Below are 19,390 nucleotides of genomic sequence, written 5' to 3' on the forward strand. Positions count from 1 at the left end.
AAATGTGGCCCAGCTCAGAAAGTGAATGAAGCCTAAATCTGGTACATATATTTTTTGCCAGAACTGAACCAAAGCAGTGCCAAAACTTTACCAGTAAAGAGCCAAATTAGAAAATCTTGTGTGGCCCATACCGTAGGAATTATTAAATAACTCTCATTTTAAACGTGCATCAATATCTATTGCATTCGCCTAAAGGCTGTATCCGCTTTTTGATGATGAATTAGTGACGAGCTGACCTACAGATTTCTTCTCCGCAGATCCATCAGGTATGTTCATGGTTTTTATAGGGATATTATTTGCCTCACCACAAGTCAACCGTTCCAGTGTTAATTTGCAATCGGCCAAATTTGGTGCAGATCCGAGTGTGATTTCCGTGTTCATATTTGCCTATACAAAACAAACCAAGGGAGAAAATGCAAGTTCCTAAACAAATGCGCCAAATGAGCAAGGTGTGCGATTCACGGAGTAACATACCTTGTGAAAGTACGTGATTGTGTATTTATCCCCTCAAGGCAAGTCGTAGAAAGTGTGTCAATATGCAGCTTTCAGTGAGTTATGAAATTACGTTCAATTAAAAGACTGTAGTGGCTCTGCTTTCTGATGTAATTTTAGTGTAGGGAAAAAAACACTTGTGACAGAATCACTATGAAGTTCAATAAGCGTTTGTGATGATATACAGCTGAGTGCAATAAAAACATTCAGATCAACTTGACGTTTTGTCAGTTCCTCAATAAGAAAAGAAGCTCATTGTTCACTAGACGAGAACACAAGACCCTGCCTCGGCGACAGAAAAAAAAATTCTGACCATTTTGGTTTGCTTTTCCGTTGCTGGAACCATTAACTCAGCAGGGAGTCCCGACAGTCAAGTGATTAACGACCTCCCGCTGAGTGACGCTAATATGTGCTTCGTCTCCCTCTGCCTGGCCGGCGATTATGTTACAAAAAAATCGGCTAGTGTGGCGCCGGCTTAATCGGTGTGCTCAGGATTCTAAAGTTGGAACTAAATTCTGCAGGATGGTGGCTCTGATAGGGATGACAAAAGTACCGGTACTTCGGTACCAAGTCGATACAAAAATTCCCGTCATCATAGGATTATCACACATCGCATTATCCAACATATTGCAAATTTCCTCCATATCGTGCAGCCCTCTTTTTGTGTTATGTCATTGGGTCCTCTAAAACTGAGACTGATGGTTCTCATTTTGTTTTTTCTTCACTCTTTTCTCCTCTGCAGGTGGTGTACGCTCCTCAGCTAAGGGACCATTTTACCGCTCCCACTTTCATGCAGCATAACCGCTTCAGACGTTTCCAGCCCACCTACCCATACCTGCAGCATGAGATCGATCTGCCACCCACCATCTCGCTGTCAGACGGAGAGGAACCGCCACCATACCAGGGGCCCTGCACACTGCAGCTGAGAGACCCTGAACAGCAGCTCGAGCTCAACAGAGAGTCTGTGCGTGCCCCACCCAACCGGACCATCTTCGACAGCGACCTCATCGACATGCATGGTTCAGGGGCTGGTAGTGGGCCACGCCCTCCCAGTAGCAACTCTGGGATCAGTGCTGCCAGTTCCAGTGCCCATGGACGCATGGAGGGCCCACCGCCCGCTTACAGTCAAGTCATTGGAGAGAACTCGGGCATAGTACTTTACCTCCACCAGCACAGCAATAACCCGCCTGTCCCTGTCACTGTGCAGACTCCGCCTAGGGGCAGGACAGATCAGAGCAGCCCAGAGAGCACAATAGCACTGAGCAAGAACAGACAGAGGGAGGAGCTTGTGTGAGAGGGGTGGGGCTAGCGCAAGATTGGAAATTGCTCTCACTCTCCACCCATAAAGGGAAGGGGTTCTCCCTGTAGACACTCCCATTCACAACAAAGCTTAATGGGTCTTGGCAACACTAGCAAAACCATTTGTTAAAAAGATAACAAAGTTGAGCTGAGCGTACTAAAGAATCATTTCTTTTTTTGTCAGACCAGCTGCGCTAACATTGCGGTTTATGCACTGCCTGGAGTCTCACACCTTTGTTGCTTTGTATTACTTATGTATAGCCTACAATTAAGAAAAATATTCTAGCACAAGGCAAGCTTTTAGTTGTTGTTGTTGTTGTTATTTTTGTTAGTTTAATCGTTGGGTCCCTCTCGAACGTCCCCTCCTACCCAAGCCACACTAGCTGTGTGGATAAGAATTTCTTTTGTAAAGACCGAGATCTGTGCTGCATGAACAAAATGTAAATGCAGAAAAATGGTGAAAATCCAAATCCTAGTGCCAAGGTTTATGTGGAAGGTGACATGGGGCGTTGACTGTCCTAAAGACTTGTTAAACACTTAAATCAAAACCCTTCTATGAAATTTGCACTACTGTTAAGGTTGATCAGAGAATTTTTTTTGTTTGGGGGGGGGGGGGTGTATGTCTACTGTTTGTATGGTTTATTTTCATGTAGATCTGATCATATGCTTCAATGCAAGCTCTCTATGGTAGGGAAATTATCTAGTATGTCTTCAGCACAAGAAAAATCTCTGATCCAGCCTAAAATAATCTAATCTAAAAGAGGCACAGAATACAGAGTGTCTGCTCTACTCTCATCTATCATCTCCAGTGACACTTCAAGCCACTTTCACAAACTCTAGCTGATTCAAGGTCAGTTGGCTGGAAGCATAAAAAACTCACTTTACTATTGGAAGTGAACAGGTTGGACATGTTACTACTAGATGTTTTGTCATTTATTCTAAAGAAGTTCTGGAAAGAAGAGTGCACTGTAGCAGTGCTCCAATCTGTTCTCCATCAGCCCAATTTTTAAAACTTATTCTTACAGGGATAATTCATCAAAAAAACTCAGACATCCTTTACTTAATCTCACACTGTTTCAAACCCGTATGAATTTCTTTATTCAGTGGAACACAAAAGCAAATGTTAGGAATTAGCGACCTCCGTAACCATTCATTTTCATTACATTTTGTTTCCCACATGTCATGAAAGTAAATGGTGAATGACTGTTGTACTGAAGTCATACAGGTTTGGAATGACATGAGGATGAGTAAATGATTAACAGAATTTTCATTTTTGATTGAACTAACTCAACTAACTTTTTTTATGAGCTGCAGTCTGTAAAGAAAACAATATAATTTTCAGAGGTTAAAGGTCAACATTGTACCATTTCCACCACAGAGGGCCAATTACAGAACACAGCCAACTGATGTTCTAAGAATCTTTTAATCAAAATATCAGTGTGGTTGAAGGATTACAAATCCTGTTTTGCATGCTGATCTAGTCCCCAATGACAATCAATCAGGTTTAAAAATGTGGTGAAGTCAAGGGCTAATGCGATGGGCATTTTTGAAAATCTCTTTTTGTACCCAGCAATCCTCTGTCCTGTTGCCTTGGATGTCACTCTGTCACCACCCACAGTGAACCCGATCCTGACACCAGGTCCTGTCCACCGCACACAAATACTGAACACTGATCTTCTCTTCATGTCCAAATGTATTCCTCTTGCCACGTAAACATACAGTCTGAAAATCCAAGATGAGAACTTTGAGTGACTCTCAGCATTCGGTTTAAGCTTGGGTGGAATTTATTACAGTCATGTAGGCCCAGATACAGGATGTTTCTTGAATCTGGTCCAGAGGTTGAAAGAATTTAGGAGAAATCCCAAAGACTCTTACCAGTTAGTGCACACATATCCCTTTAATAAGGAGACTGAAGACTGAGCCCCTGTTTTTAGTCACCATGTAATCTGTCAAAGACAGAAAAGGCCATGGTGATTTTTATACTTTTAAGTATGTTTTCGTTAGATGGGAATTATGGTCAAAAAATGTTTTCAAAAGCAACACACTCACCTTTATAAGCTAGTCTATTTGTACTCCGAATGTTAGAGTCAGCCAATCAAAATGTGTTCAGATGCTCTTATTTCAATGTCTGTGTAGGTTGGCATTACTCTTGTTTTTGCCCTGCAATAGGTGGGATTTTATTATTAATAGTAGTAGTATTTTTTTTTTTTTGTAATTATTATTTTTAGAAATTGTGTCATTTTGACATGTGTTCCAAACAAGTCTAAACAAATCAACTCTCTCTTGCTCTAGATTTTGAATTATAGACTCCTAGCAGCTAGCCAAGTAGTAGAATTCGAGAATCTCATCACCTTGGATACAGTTGTAATTCTAGAATCCCAGCAGTTTTGCTGGACTTCAGATTCTAAAATCTCAACAACTTGGTTAAAGTTGGAATTCTTGAATACCAGCAGTTGGGGTTAGATTACAAAATTCTAGAATCCCATCTGCGTGATGGTTTTGAATTCTGGAATTGTAATTGTATTGCTAGATATAGAATTCTATAATCTCAGCACCTTGGCTATAGTTCCAATTCTATAATCTCAGCTGCTTGGCTAGAGTTCTAATTCTAGAATCACTGCTACTTGGCTGAGTTGCAATTCTAGAATCTCAGCATCTTGGCTACATTTGGAATTCTAGACTCCCAGCTACTAGGATAGATTTGCAATTCTAGAATCACTGCAGCTTGGCTACATTTGGAATTCTAGAATCCCAGCTGCTTGGCTAGAGTTCAAATTCTATAATCCCATCAGCTAGGATAGAGCTCCAGTTCTAGAATCCCTGCTGCTTGGCTACAGATGCAATTCTATAATCCCAGATTTGGAATTCTAGAATCCCAGCTGCTTGACTACAGTTGCAATATTAGGGTCCCAGCTGCTTGGCTAGAGTTCCAATTCTAAAATCCCAGCAGCAAGGATAGTTGCAATTATATAACCCCAGCAGCTGGAATAGAGTTCCAATTCTAGAATCCCAGCTGCTTGGCTAAATTTGCAATTTTAGAGTCCGAGCAACTTGGTTAGGTTAGATGAAGAATTCTAGAATTTCAACTGCTCAGCTATATATAGAATTCTTGATTCACTTGAGTGGTGTCTAGATGCTCTTGTCTTTCAAGCACAGGCTATAAAAGCTCACAACTTTGCAGAGTTTGAAGATGTGTTCTCTCAGACTACTTGCATAGAAAAAACCAAGGATACAAAGTTCAAAATGAGAGCACAATGCATGTCACTGCATTTGAAACTGCCTCCTTTTAAAAACCCTTTTCCAATCACGTGTTGCTCTGTTCTCTTTTCCACTGGCTGTATTTATCTTGCAGAGCTAAGCTTCATAGTGAGTTTGCTGCTCCCGCTTTTGCTGCTGCTGCTGCTGCAATGCTGCTTTTCATCTGCTGCACTTTTTCTTTTGCCTTCCTTTCCATCACCCATTGTGGTAAACACTCCCCCTTTTTTCTCTATGGTTAGTCTGGTTTTGGTTTGTGTCTCAAAGGAAGAGCTTTTTTTCGGCCGTTTTCTACTGTCCAAGGAGTTTGCATGTTACTCGCGAGCTGAATCGGTGCCTATTGATCGTATTGATTTTGAGCGACGTAGGAACCCACTTGCACTCTAAAAGTTCCCACCTTAGCTGTGCCTCACTTCCAATGGTGCTTTCTTCTGTGTATGGTAATCTGTTTTTTTTATCCTCTTTTATTTGTAAGGTGCTGTAAATAATGTTTGTCTGTATGCACATATCCTACCCAATGGGTAGAAACCACAGAAAAAAGACATTGTTAATAATGTAACATAATTTAAAGTTGATATAAAGATTTTAACATGGTGCAGTGGCAACGGATTTGTAAATGCCTAGTTCAAATGTTTGATTTTTGTGTGTGTAAAAGGAAAGTTATCAGAAAGATGCTTAATTATGAAAATACTAAACTACAGAGCATTTCTTTTATTTTTAAGTAACATCACGCTACAGTAAGAATGTTGCTTTAGACACTGCCCCCAACCACAAGAGGCGCATACACACAAAGGGATCGTCATTTGACAAGTTTGATACCTGCTTAATCAAAAAATCACCACAACCTTTGAATTATACATTGGAATTCACAGTCTATGGAAACTAACCAATCAGTGCCAGACTCCCAATCACAGACCGAAACACTGAGGATTTGTAATTACAGTCTTGCTGAATTAGAACAATTTGGATTTCACCAGACTGTTTGAAATGAGTTAGTTTGAGTCCCAATAATGTACATGGTTTTTCATGCCACCGTGTTGTGCTTCCTGTCTTTGCAAAGTTTAATAATGAACCAAATGAGAGAGAAGTAGTTTTAACATTATTATTTTTGTTATATATTTCAGACATTCTGTGTGTGGCGTATAGGAGCAAAAAGTTATTTTAATTGCAGATATTTATTCTGGTGCTCCACTGTACAGTACCTTGTATTCGCATGTCTATAGTTGTATACCTGAAGATAATGTACATAGCAATGGCATTTTGGCTACAAGCACCTGACTAACAACAGTTGTGAAGTTTTGAGCAATTTACAGAGATGCTTATCAAAGCGACAAAAAGCTTTTCATTTTTATTCCCTGCACAAGTGCTGAGAACTAACAATGACAGAAAAGGTTAATAATTGTTGTACCCTGATGCTTATCAAGTGTCTGTGAAAACAGCTTCTGAGCCGTTCAGAACTAGAAACACAATATCAACTCATTCAGTCACAAAATTTGACTGATGAGACTCTGTATGTTCACATATGTGGACATTTTATATACATGCACTCATACATATTTACACACTTTAAATCTAAGTGTTTTTTTTTTACCATTGTGGGGTAGCTAATAGGTTCCAAGCGTAAGGTCTCTTATTGCAATTCTCGTTTTCAGAACAAAAATAATCATGTTGCTCTAATCACTGTCATATTCAAACTCTTATGCTTGTACTTCTGCTGTTGTCCAACTGCAGCTAAAACTAATAAACTAAAAACTACCAATTCGTGTTGTTTAATATTTAGAACCTTTTGGGTTTTAATAAATACAACAATTGTATGTGCATTTGTCAGATGACCAGTTTTATTACTCTTAATGAACACTTTTACATATTTTGGTGATTTATGATTTTTTATTAAAACTAGCAGCATCACAAGTGGTTTTTAATACAAGTAAACAGATTCAATGTGTGAAATTACTTTATTACTCCATTACCCACTGACCTTTTAAACAATCCAGATACACAGACAAATAGTGCAATCCATCATTAAAACAGGACCAGTTCGGATGACTGCGCAGGCATTTTGCACAAGAATTCAAATACAGACACACACTGTTATGCAAACAAAAACATTTTTTTTTTTTTTTAACAAAACAACTAAAATATATGCAAACACACTTGATTTTGGCTTAATATGGTAAATAATTCTAGTAGTTCTCTAGCAATTTCAAGTTTATTTCCCTCCAGCATTCAACAATTTAAGTGCATGAAAACCATTTAGTCTTGACAGTTCTTGTTTTAACGTTTAGTACCTTACCAAGTCAATTAGGAGTACCACAAGTCCACTATAAGAACACTCAAACACCTTGTGACAGTGATAACTGATGTTGAGAAATTCTTTATGTAAAATAACATTTCTCTATGCTCATGATTTAGTAATGATTCTCCTCTCACAGTAAAGTGTGATTTGTTCATTTACAGCAAACCATGCAGCCATCAGCCTACTCCGCTTTCTTCCGTAAAGACATTTTGTCTTTAGTCTCTTGCAGTTTCTCTGAAAATTTGTCTTTAGTCTCAGAGAAGCGCTCTTTTGTCTCCTCCATTCGTCCTGAGAGCAGTTCTTTGGTTTCTTCCATTTTCTCAGAAAACCTCTCTTTCGTCTCCTCCATCTTTTCAGTCAGCCGTTCCCTGGTCTCCTCCATTTTGTCTTGCAGATACTCTTTAACAGGTGGAGGGGTAGACAGGTATCCGTGTTTGCGGAGGTACTGTACAGACAGGGACGTGCCCCCCAGGGTAACAGTGTATCGGGCAGGTGTAGCGAGCTGTGACCGGGAAGGCAAAGTGTTTAAATACGTTCACAATTATACAGCTAATGGAATGAATGTAATTCATTCAAATGCTTAGATTTTATTAGACACAAGACAAAGGATATAATACTTTATATTCCAAACACATATGGGACCATAGAGGTCTGAAGATGAATTTTGGGGCAGATTTTTCTTTCTTTTTTTTTTTTTTTTGGTGCACTAGGTAATTTTTAACAATTAAGAAAGTTTTACATCTCTAGAAATCTTTAGTACTTTTGAAAGGTATGTTTAAATTATGTACACTCAAAAGATAATGACTACATCTTATCAGTAGCCTAAAACTGTTTAAAAGAGCTGGGCTGCCTCATTGGGTCCGTCATGTTAAGATCACGTGACCAGCCAAATACCACTCATTTTACATCAGAAATCCTCCTATTATTAGACAATTTCAATCACTGAATAAATAAATCATGGCTGACTGTGAACAGGGTATTTACACAATGGCACTGGAAATTGAAAACCTTTGCTTTTATGTGATACTACATTATGCACTACATGGTATAGTATAGTTTAAGTCCAAGATAACTCCCAAATCGCAACATAAACAAAAACATACTGAGTGCACCTTTAAGTCCCTGAGCTGTGGTTGATGTTTGTACCTTATACATTGCATAGGCTGTGAGTGCATAGCCACCCTGGGAATCTCGCAAAATTCCCACCATCCAATCCGGTAAACCAATGAATTCCAGAAACGGGACCACATTCACCCCTCTGGAGAGAACACAAAGAACATTCACATGTCTACACTGATTTATCTTTACAAGAGAGAGAGAGAGAGAGATTATATGCTTTTGTAAGCTCAAAGAGACTGAGTGTGCCTTTGGAACAGCAGTTGATTTTCCAGCTGACGTCGCTAAAGCTTGTCTGACCTGCCGAGGCCCAGACAGACTTTATCTGGTAAAACTCAATCTCTCTGCCAGCCTCACCTTAACGGCAGCATGCTTAATCGGCTCTTTTTATCTTTGAGGCAAAAGGCACTTCAATTCATTGAGTTCATGGAATTAAATGTCTCTAGTTAACTGAGGTTAAATTAATCACAATATCGACAAACAAAGCAACATACATTAAAATGAGTATATAGAGGGAAAAAAAACTGTAAAGCTCTTTAAATATCCTCAGAATTAATGATTGTGAACTTTAAGGGCCCAAGGTTATTCATCTTTGTAAACACACAGTTGCAAATCAAATTGGTATACTTAAATTACTAACTTTAAATCATCTTTTATCTTAAAACTAAACCATCGATATAGGTAGATTAATATGCACGCAGTTAATATGCATAGTTTTGCCTGTATTTATCTTTTATGTTAGATGTTATTACATGGATGTTATGTGAAGAAATATCTTTGTACATTTATTATGCTGCACCTGTGGCAAGCGGCCCTCCCTCAAAATATTTAAATATGCAATCCATGCTGATATACAACAGTGATAACAGAAAAAAACAATGTAATAAGGCATTTGGGAATACACAAGTAGGAGCTACGTCTTATTTATAACTCTACAATACATTATGCATTTCAGCCACAGTGACCATTATTTAAATTCTAAAAATGAGTATATTATTGAGTCTAACATCACACTCTTGTCTTACAACTCATTTATTCATGGTGGCCAAAAGTTTGGAATAATGTACAGATTTTGCTCTTATGGAAAGAAATTGGTACTTTTATTCACCAACGTTGCATTCAACTGATCACAATGTATAGTCTGGACATTAATAACGTGACAAATTACTATTACAACTTGAAAAAAAATGTTCAGAACTTCTTCAAAGAGTTCTCATCAAAACATCCTCCACATGCAGCAATGACAGCTTTGCCAAGGATCTGCATTCTAGCTGTCAGTTTGTCCAGATAATCAGGTGACATTTCACCCCACGCTTCCTGTAGCACTTGCCATAGATGTGGCTGTCTTGTTGGGCACTTCTCACGCACCTTACAGTCTAGCTGATCCTACAAAAGCTCAATGGGGTTAAGATCCATAACACTCTTTTCCAATTATCTGTTGTCTAATGTCTGTGTTTCTTTGCCCACTCTAAACTTTTCTAACTATTTCTGTTTCAAAAGTGGCTTTTTTTGTGCAATTCTTCCCATAAGGCCTGCACCCCTGAGTCTTGTCTTTACTGTTGTACATGAAACTGGGGTTGAGCGGGTATAATTCAATGAAGCTGTCAGCTGAGGACATGTGAGGCGTCTATTTCTCAAACTAGAGACTCTGGTTTACTTATCGTCTTTTTTTAGTTATACATCTGGCCTTCCACATCTCTTTCTGTCCTTGTTAGAGCCAGTTGTCCTTTGTCTTTGAAGACTGTAGTGTACACCTTTTTATGAAATCTTCAGTTTTTTGGCAATTTCAAGCACTGTATAGCCTTCATTCCTCAAAACAATGATTGACTTATGAGTTTCTAGAAAAACTTTCTTTTTTTGCATTTTTGACCTAATATTGACCTTAAGACATGCTAGTCTATTGCAAACTGTGGCAACTCAAAAACAAACACAAAGACAATTTCAAGCTTCATTTAACGAACTAAATATCTTTCAACTGTGTTTGATATAATGGCAAGTGATTTTCTAGTACTAAATTAGCAATTTAGCATGATTACTCAAGGATAAGGTGTTGGAGTGATGGCTGCTGGAAATGGGTCCTGTCTAGATTTGATCAAAAATGACTTTTTTCAAATAGTGATGGTGCTGTTTTTTACACCAGTAATGTCCTGACTATACTTTGTGATCAGTTGAATGCAACTTTGGTGAATTAAAGTACCAATTTCCTTTCGAAACAGCAAAATCTGTACATTATTCCAAACTTTTGGCCGCAGTGTATATCAAAATATTCTTTGAATTTTCGGTAGGGATTCCCATAGTGATTTTTGAGGAGTCATGCGTGCATCTGATGTAATTATTCAGTTCAAACGGCGTAGACATTTTGTTTTTTCACGGCTACCAGCATTTTTCTCTGCTGGCCCAAATTTTTTCTCAATTAGAACACTGGTCTAACCCGTTTATTTCTGTGTGTTTGTTCTGTATTGTGGCTGATTTGTACTGTATATTGTATTTGACATATAAAAAAAATAATTCTTTGTTTTTTAGTCTTTCCCATTTATTTTCTATGGTCGGTCAATAGTGTCCTGCTAACAGTAAAGGTGTCGGGGTTTTTTTCCCCACTTAGACTTCAAATATTTTTATTTCTTTTTTTGTTCAGATGGCAAGTGGAGGAAAATTCATCAACTCTTTACTAATAAGATAAAGTGATTTTGGTCAAAAATAACCAAACAATATAGGATGGTTAACCAGTATAGGAGTTCCCATGTACAGTTGAAGTCAGAAGTTTACATACATTTAGGTTGAAGTCATTAAAACTAATTTTTTTAACCACTCCACAGATTTAATATTAGCAAACTATAGTTTTGGCAAGTCATTTAGGACATCTACTTTGTGCATGACACAAGTAATTTTTCTAACAATAGTTAACAGACAGATTGTTTCACTTTTAATTGACTATATCCCAGTGGGTCAGAAGTTTACATACACTAAGTTAACTGTGCCTTTAAGCAGCTACCAGAAAATAATGTCAAGCCTTTTAAAAAATTAGCCAATTAGCTTCTGATAGCAGGTGTACTGAATTCGAGATGTACCTGTATTTTAAGGCCTACCATCAAACTCAGTGCCTCTTTGTTTGACATCATGGGAGAATCAAAAGAAATCAGCCAAGACCACAGAAAAAAATTGTGGACCTCCACAAGTCTGGTTCATCCTTGGGAGCAATTTCCAAATGCCAGAAGGTACCACATTCATCTGTACAAACAATAGTACACAAGTATAAACACCATGTGACCATGCAGCAATCATACCTTTCAGGAAGGAGACGCATTCTGTTTCCAAGAAAAGAACGTAGTTTGGTGTGAAAAGTGCAAATCAATCCTAGAACAACAGCAAAGGACTTTGTGAAGATGCTGGAGGAAACAGGTAGACAAGTATCTATATCCACAGTAAAACGAGTCCTATATCCACATAACCTGAAAGGCTGCTCAGCAAGGAAGAATCAATTGCTCCAAAACCGCCATAAAAAAGCCAGACTACAGTTTGCAAGTGCACATGGGGACAAAGATCTTACTTTTTGGAGAAATGTCCTCTGGTCTAATGAAACAAAAGTTTATCTGTTTGGCCATAATGACCATTGTTATGTTTGGAGTAAAAAGGGTGAGGCTTGCAAGCCGAAGAACACCATCCCAACCATGAAGCATGTGGGTGGCAGCATCATGTTGTGGGGTGCTTTGCTGCAAGAGTGACTGGTGCATTTAAAAAAAATAGATGGCATCATGAGGAAGGAAAATTATGTGGATATACTGAAGCAACATCTAAAGACATCAGCCAGGAAGTTAAAGCTCGGTCACAAATGGGTCTTCCAAATGGACAATGCATACCTCCAAAATTGTGGCAAACTGGCTTAAGGACAACAAAGTCAAGGTATTGGAGTGGCCATCACAAAGCCCTGACCTCAATCCGATAGAAAATTTGAGGGCAGAACTGAAAAAGCATGTGTGAGCAAGGAGGCCTACAAACCGGACTCAGTTACACCAGTTCTGTCTTGAGGAATGGACCAAAATTCCAGCAACTTATTTTGAGAAGCTTGTGGAAGGCTACCCAAAACCTTTGACCCAAGTTAAACTATGTAAAGGCAATGCTACCAAATACTAACAACGTATATGTAAACTTCTGACCCACTGGGAATGTGATGAAAGAAATAAAAGCTGATATAAATCATACTCTCTGCTATTATTCTGACATTTCACATTCTTAAAATAAAGTAGTGATCCTAACTGACCTAAGACAGGGAATGTTTTCTACGATTATATGTCAGGAATTGTGAAAAACTGAGTTTAAATGTATTTGGCTAAGGTGTATGTAAACTTTTGACTTCAACTGTATGCTTAGCCACTTGATGGCTGCTTTTCCTTCACATCCAATCCAACTTATCCATAACAAACAAGTCATATAAAAAAATTCATACATAAGAATTCATTCGAAATTCAAAACTAATTTCAAGCATTAGCCTACACTATATATCAAAAGATTTTTAAGATAAAAAACACGCAATTCCAAATTTTTGACTGTTCGTGTACTAAAATGAAATGGCATGTAACCACCTGACTTTTTGTATTGTTTGTTTTTATTGGTAAATGGTTTGATACTGTGTAGGATGTTGATGGTTACTTACTTCATTGCAGCATAATAGAAGCTCCCAAACCATACTGTGGATGTGACAATATGCACAGGCACCATAACTTTTCCATATTGTTTAAACGTCTTTTTAAATCTCTGAAAGAGCCCGATAGATTTGTCCTGCAGAGGATCAATATCACATGTATTCTGAGGGGCAGCCTCTGATCCAGACCCTGTACCAGCCTTATAAAGACCCTCTGTCCCCGCAAGACTCTGTGGAGGGTTTAATGGAGTATCTTCCTCCGCCGATGTTTTGTGGCTCTCCTTTGTCCTAATGATAGAAGTGCATCTGAAGCAGCGCAAGGTCTGGACGGCCACAGGAAGCTCACACGCACTCCAGGTGTGACCTAGGTACGCTGAGCGCAGCAGGAGCCGCAGCGTGACTGGAGCCCACAGCCGCTGCATCACTTCCCCCCTCTTATAGAGCACCACCAACAGAACCTGGACAAGCCAGAAGTTTAAAACAAATTGGGGTGATTCTCAAAAAACCGGTCAAGAAACCTGGTCATATTTAACCCCAAATCAATACAAAAAAATATGAAATTCTATTTTGCATAAAGTAAATGAAGACTATATTTAGGGTCATAGTTTGTTTTACATTGTGACATTATTTACAGGACACTTAAGCTAATTTTACCCCAATACCACCATTGTCGTTACTGCAAAACGTCTGGACGTCCAGTAAAAAAATACTGACTTGCTTTATTTATGCTGTTTTATTATTAAAATCAGCAAAAATGAAAGTTGCATAAACACTTTACAATTTAAATACTATATAATTTTTTTTTTACCACACTGCAGTAATGACAATATCATAAATTCAATCTTTTTTTCACATTAGGTTAATGAGAATTGGCGGGTAAATGTGCGTAACCATCCTAAATATATCACAATGTAAAGAATCTTAATGGGCCTAAAAAATTTTTGAATTTCTGTAAGCAAAATTTAGCCTAATTTCTTTTATTTATGAGTAAAAATAGGATCAGGACATTTTCTTGAAATGTTTCATGAGAATCAATTCCACACAAACTCAGGGCCTGGGTAGCTCAGTGGTAAAGACGCTGGCTACCACCCCTGGGGTTCGCTAGTTCAAATCCCAGGGCGTGCTGAGTGACTCCAGCCAGGTCTCCTAAGCAACCAAATTGGCTCGGTTGCTAGGGAGGGTAGAATCACATGGGGTAACCTCCTCGTGATTGCTATAATGTGGATCGTTCTCGGTGGGGCGCATGGAGAGTTGAGCGTGGTTGCCGCGGTGGATGGCGTGAAGCCTCTATGTCTCCGTGGCAACGCGCTCAACAAGCCACTTGATAAAATGCGCAGGTTGACGATCACAGACGTGGAGGCAACTGGGATTCGTCCTCCACCACCCGGACTGAGGCGAATCACTACGCCACCACGAGGACTTAAAAGCACATTGGGAATTGGGCATTCCAAATTGGGAGAAAAAGATAAAATAAAAAATAAAAATTCCACGCAAACTCTATACATTTGATCATTGATCCATTTCATATAGTATGCGACATCTACATTGGCGCCCCCTTTCACGTTCCGTTCCCCCTTGAACATTTTCACCTTCGGGTGGAGTGCCGCAAGCCCGCCCCCCTTATACAGCACCCCTATGCGCTGCATACACTATATATATTGTTTTTGTTCCTCAGACAACAATGAAAAAACATGATCTATATTGATGTATAATGGAATTGCCTTTCAAAGTTGACCATACACCATTTTACAACACATGAAACACATATTGTAATTTGCAATATTAGTTTGACATGAGTATGATTCAACAGTCACACGGTCTGAGCATGATAAACACATGTCATTGGTTAGGTTAGAAAAGGGTCAAGGCCCTGTGTCAACCACCAGACTGATCAGGTTAAATAAACAGTAGAGTGATTCCAGGGATTAATGAGGTTAGTTTTGGTGTAACTATACAGATAAATGCAAAGTCAAATATCCTCTGCTTGGACAGACGGTTTCCTGTTTGATCAAAATGTCTGTTAGGATTCTAATAATGGCATTGAATTACAAAAGCTGTAAACTCTTCATGTATCAAGTCCAAAGTCTTTGTTTATACTTTCAGGGTGGTAAGAATATTTCCTTAGACTCTCTAAAAGCCTTAATCCAAACACTGGCTGACTGACTCTCAAGCCAACTGCCTACTTTGACAACATTTTTGGGCATCATAAGCACATTCCCAAGGGTTTAAAAAAAGCAGACTTACATCATCCATTTTCTTAAGCAAAACAACAAGCATATTAACCAATTAATTGGTCTATAAAGTCATGTTTTTTGTATATTTGTATTACATTTTTCAGCAACACTTTAAAATAAGGTTCTACTCATTAATTAGTATTAGTAAATCAATTAATAAACTTTTTTTTTTACAACTTTTAGTAATCTTGGTTAATGTTAATTTATGCATCAATTTTTACATTGTAAGTTCATAATATGTTTACTAATGTACACATACACAACTTTGTGTTAAAAATGTACTATTCTATGTTGTAATTCACATTAACAAGGAATAATACGTGCTGTAAAAGTATTGTTCGCTGTTAGTTCATCTTAACTAACGTAGTTATCTAATATAAAGTGTCACCAGATTTTCAAAATACAGAGATTTGCACTGCAAAGGTTTCAAAAAATCCACTGACTAGAAGCTTCGACGTAAATGCCTGAGATGATGTTTTTATAATATTAAGTGACATCACGTTAGCATCCCACAACTTTAAATATTATCACGGTATGTTGATATTCTACAGATAACATTAGGTGTTGTTTTTCCGGACTGAAAACAGTTGATACTAAGTTAACAGGCCCCTGACCTAAACTTCAGGAAACTAACATTGCTTTGCCACTCCTACAGTACCAGGACGTACAGCTACAACAGCTGACACGAGACTTTTTTTAAGGTCGAATAAACGTTTCAGTTGGAAACGGAAGTATATGTTTAAAACAGCGAACGGACACTTACAGAAGGTCTGGTTTGGGTTTTAAGGAGAGTCCTCGCAGCGCTCCATGTCTTACCAGACCTGTGTCATGTACACGCACGTTCAGAATCTAGACACATCCACATGTACCTCTGCTGCGCACGGCATCATGGGAAGTGTAGTGTTCTACTTCTTCTTCTTCCTTGTCTTTATTGGCGGTTGGCAAACCAGCTTAGGTGCATTTCCGCCACTTACTGGGATGGAGTGTGAAGCATTGATGAAGGAAATAAAAAGATGGAAAAGAGAGGGAAATTGTATATTCTTCTAATCAGACCTGTTGTCTTTAGGTAATCTAATACAGCATTAGTCATTCTGAAATGTTATTCAGTAAGGTCTGTAACGTTAAACTATTTATCCCTTTGGATATGGCTTTAACATCTTCTCTGAGCTGAGATCTTTCTTTGTAATAACCTATGCATTCTAATAGAACATGTTCAACAGTTTCTGGTAATCCGCAACTATCGCACAGTCCATTGTTATGCTTTCCTATCTTAAATAGTGACTGGTTCAGTGCAGCGTGCCTGATACGGAAATGTGAAATTACTGTCATCCCTTCTTTTGGAAGTGTAGTCATTTGAAGCAATGCTCTTTTATGCTTTGCACAATGCGGCTCAGTTTTGTTGAAAGATTAATTTTGTACTTTATCATTTATATTCCTGGTTCTTTTGTACTGCTATCCTAAACCCAGGCCTACCATATTTACAATATTTAGGATAAGGGATTTGGATATACAGTTTTCATATGTGGATGTAAATGTATTATTATATTATTATTTATTTTCAGCTAAATTAATTTGATATATAGCAATAAGAAGGAACATTGGTATTTTCGGTGTTATGGTTTTTCATTTGAATTTATATTTGGAAATTGTATTAAACTGCAGTAAAGTCTTTTGTCCACTAGATGACGGTGAAATGAGGAAAACAGCAGTTCTCCATAGACTTGACAGAACAAAGCCAGTGTTTTCATTCAAAGGACTTTTTTTGTTTGTTTGTTTGTTTGTTTGTTTGTTTTTTACAATTGATTACATGCTTTTCTCAATATCTAGTTTACATTTTCAAAACTCTGACATTCTAGTCTTCTTTCTTGATTGTATTCAGACAGACAGACAGAAAGAATGAAAGACAGAGAGATGATAGATAGATAGATAGATAGACAGACAGACAGACAGATAGATAGACAGACAGAGAGATGATTGATAGACAGATAGACAGACAGATAGACAGACAGACAGACAAAGAAAGAAAGAAAGAAAGAAAAGTTTGTTAGGGCTGAAAAAAGACCACAAACTCTTGTTCTCCATATTTACAATTTATTCACAAATGCTTCGAAACTTTTTTTTTATCATTAATCATTTCTGGTAAATTTTGGTGAAGCCTAAAAGCAGTCACCCAAATGCAAGAACATGACTCATTATTAATTATATCCTTCATAACCACCTCTGTTTGCAATCAGCTGGGGCTCTGCCTAAATAATTACCTTCATCAGGTTTGACTTCATAAATGAATGAATTACACGGGCATTCCTTCCACTTGCTTTTATCGCAATCATCTCCCTTTTGATTTTTAAGTTGTGCAACCAAGATGATTAAAAATTATTTTGAAAAAACATTTGTCATCTTGTCGGTTAATGTGAAAGAGAGTCAAAGACAATTCAGAGGGTTAAATGAATGGTGGAAACAGGAAAGCAAGAAAATAGCCCTTAAAAAATTTCCATACATTAAGTTTGCATGCAGCGCTGCTCAGAATCAGATGCTGGGTAGCATTATTTTTCTAGCACTTCCTCTTAGGGCCAGTGTCCTCATATGGTACATCACATGACCACAATATCTTATGACCAAAATCTCATGACCAAAATGGCCAGTTGTGTGAAATGAGACCAACACGAGGAGAGTATCTAAGGTTAACATAACTGAGTTTTATAAGCAGATTAAAACTTCTTGGGTGGATGAAGAGGGTCACTAGGCAGCAGGATAATCTGTCATGAGCCAGATTGATCACTTCAAAGGTCACTATTCATGTCCTCCCAGTTTAATGTGTTACTAATTGCATACTATTTAGTGTCCAAAGCAATAAGAAAACATTTAAAAGTTATTTCAAATTCCCATTCAGCTTTCATCAAACTTAAATCACCTGCAAAATGAAATCTATCTCATCTGTCAGTGTTAATTCATTGCCACAAAAGAAGCTGCGCCCGTATTCACTTATTTTTCAAATATGTGCTGCACTTGATGGCATTATCCTGAGACCCATATGTATGAAGTACTAACAAACAAAATGCTAAAATCAGTACAACTGAACCGAAAGGAACAATTTTCTTGGTATCTATAGCACCTACAATTGAAAAGAGCCACCTGACTCGGGGTTCTCTGCATTTTATTTTTAATTCAGTGTTTCAAATGTGATAGCTCCTCAGCTCCCATGGCCTCATGAGAAAATGAAGCATCCAGTGGCTGCCCTCTTAAGAATCTCGACAGATGTATAAGTCATCAGGGCTTTGCTTGCTTGCTGTATTATGAAAACTGAGGATTTAGACATCCTACTCATTTGACCAACTGCTTTTGGCATACAATATAGGGAAGTAGCAGCGAAGTAGGCATATTTGGATGCGGGGTGTGACTCTGACCTTTGGTCTTTTTCTTACGAGCGCACTGACCTCCAAGCCCAAAGACTCCTCAATGATCTTCAGAGTCCTCAACCTCAAGGTCCTTAAACTCCATAAAAAAAGTTTGGTCTTAAAAGGTTAGTTCACCCAAAAATGAAAATTCTGACATCTTTCACTCACTCCTACCTCAATTGTTCTGTGGAACAATTTTGTGTTATACATAAAATATAAAAAAGAAAGTCATACTGGTTTGGAACAACATGAGAGTGAACACATGATGACAGAACTATCCTTATAAAAGCCATATGAGTGGCCTGATAGTCTAGAGCAGAGAGAAATGCTTGTTACAGTGGTATTCTGCACAAAGCTCTAAATGTACTTGGACAAGCAAGTCAAAAATTGTTCACTTACACTCCTGACTCCTGATGTGTGTGGCAGAGCAATGCATTTGTAGATGTGGGTGGCCTTCTGTGATAGTTAATGTAAGGTTAATGACTAAATTGTAACTGAGAAATAATTTTTTTCTTTTTTTTTTTTTTTTTTTTTTTTTTTGTAAATGCATCCGTGGTCATGCTTCACGCATCTGGCCATGAGACTAATTACTGGCATCTTTTTCTTCGCTTCATTAAATACATATTCTCACTTTTTCTTTTTCTTTCTGCTAAGCCATATCAAA

The 19,390-nt window shown here is 38.0% G+C and overlaps 3 protein-coding genes across 8 annotated transcripts in view; 2 read left to right on the forward strand and 1 right to left on the reverse strand.

The window, feature by feature from the left end:
* Positions 1–7,169, forward strand: part of LOC127452802 (low-density lipoprotein receptor class A domain-containing protein 4-like) — a 79,215-nt gene extending 72,046 nt beyond the window's left edge. For all 6 annotated transcript variants that reach the window (XM_051718526.1, XM_051718527.1, XM_051718530.1 and 3 more), the window contains one exon: positions 1,235–7,169. In XM_051718526.1, coding sequence (XP_051574486.1) covers positions 1,235–1,786 — 552 coding nt within the window. In that variant the 3' untranslated portion in view covers positions 1,787–7,169. The remainder of the gene's footprint in view (positions 1–1,234) is intronic.
* Positions 1–19,390, forward strand: part of LOC127452801 (melanocortin receptor 5-like) — a 75,018-nt gene that overhangs the window by 44,681 nt on the left and 10,947 nt on the right. The gene's annotated exons all lie outside the window — the stretch shown is intronic.
* On the reverse strand, positions 6,983–16,223 carry LOC127452805 (uncharacterized protein C18orf19 homolog B-like). Its single transcript, XM_051718534.1, has 4 exons — positions 16,095–16,223; positions 13,110–13,555; positions 8,489–8,600; positions 6,983–7,844 (listed from the first exon to the last, which is right to left on the reverse strand). The coding sequence occupies exons 2-4, from the start codon at positions 13,517–13,519 to the stop codon at positions 7,524–7,526; spliced, it is 843 nt and encodes a 280-aa protein (XP_051574494.1). The 5' UTR covers positions 13,520–13,555; positions 16,095–16,223; the 3' UTR covers positions 6,983–7,523.

This window comes from Myxocyprinus asiaticus, chromosome 15 (assembly GCF_019703515.2).
Source record: "Myxocyprinus asiaticus isolate MX2 ecotype Aquarium Trade chromosome 15, UBuf_Myxa_2, whole genome shotgun sequence".
Taxonomy (NCBI): domain Eukaryota; kingdom Metazoa; phylum Chordata; class Actinopteri; order Cypriniformes; family Catostomidae; genus Myxocyprinus; species Myxocyprinus asiaticus.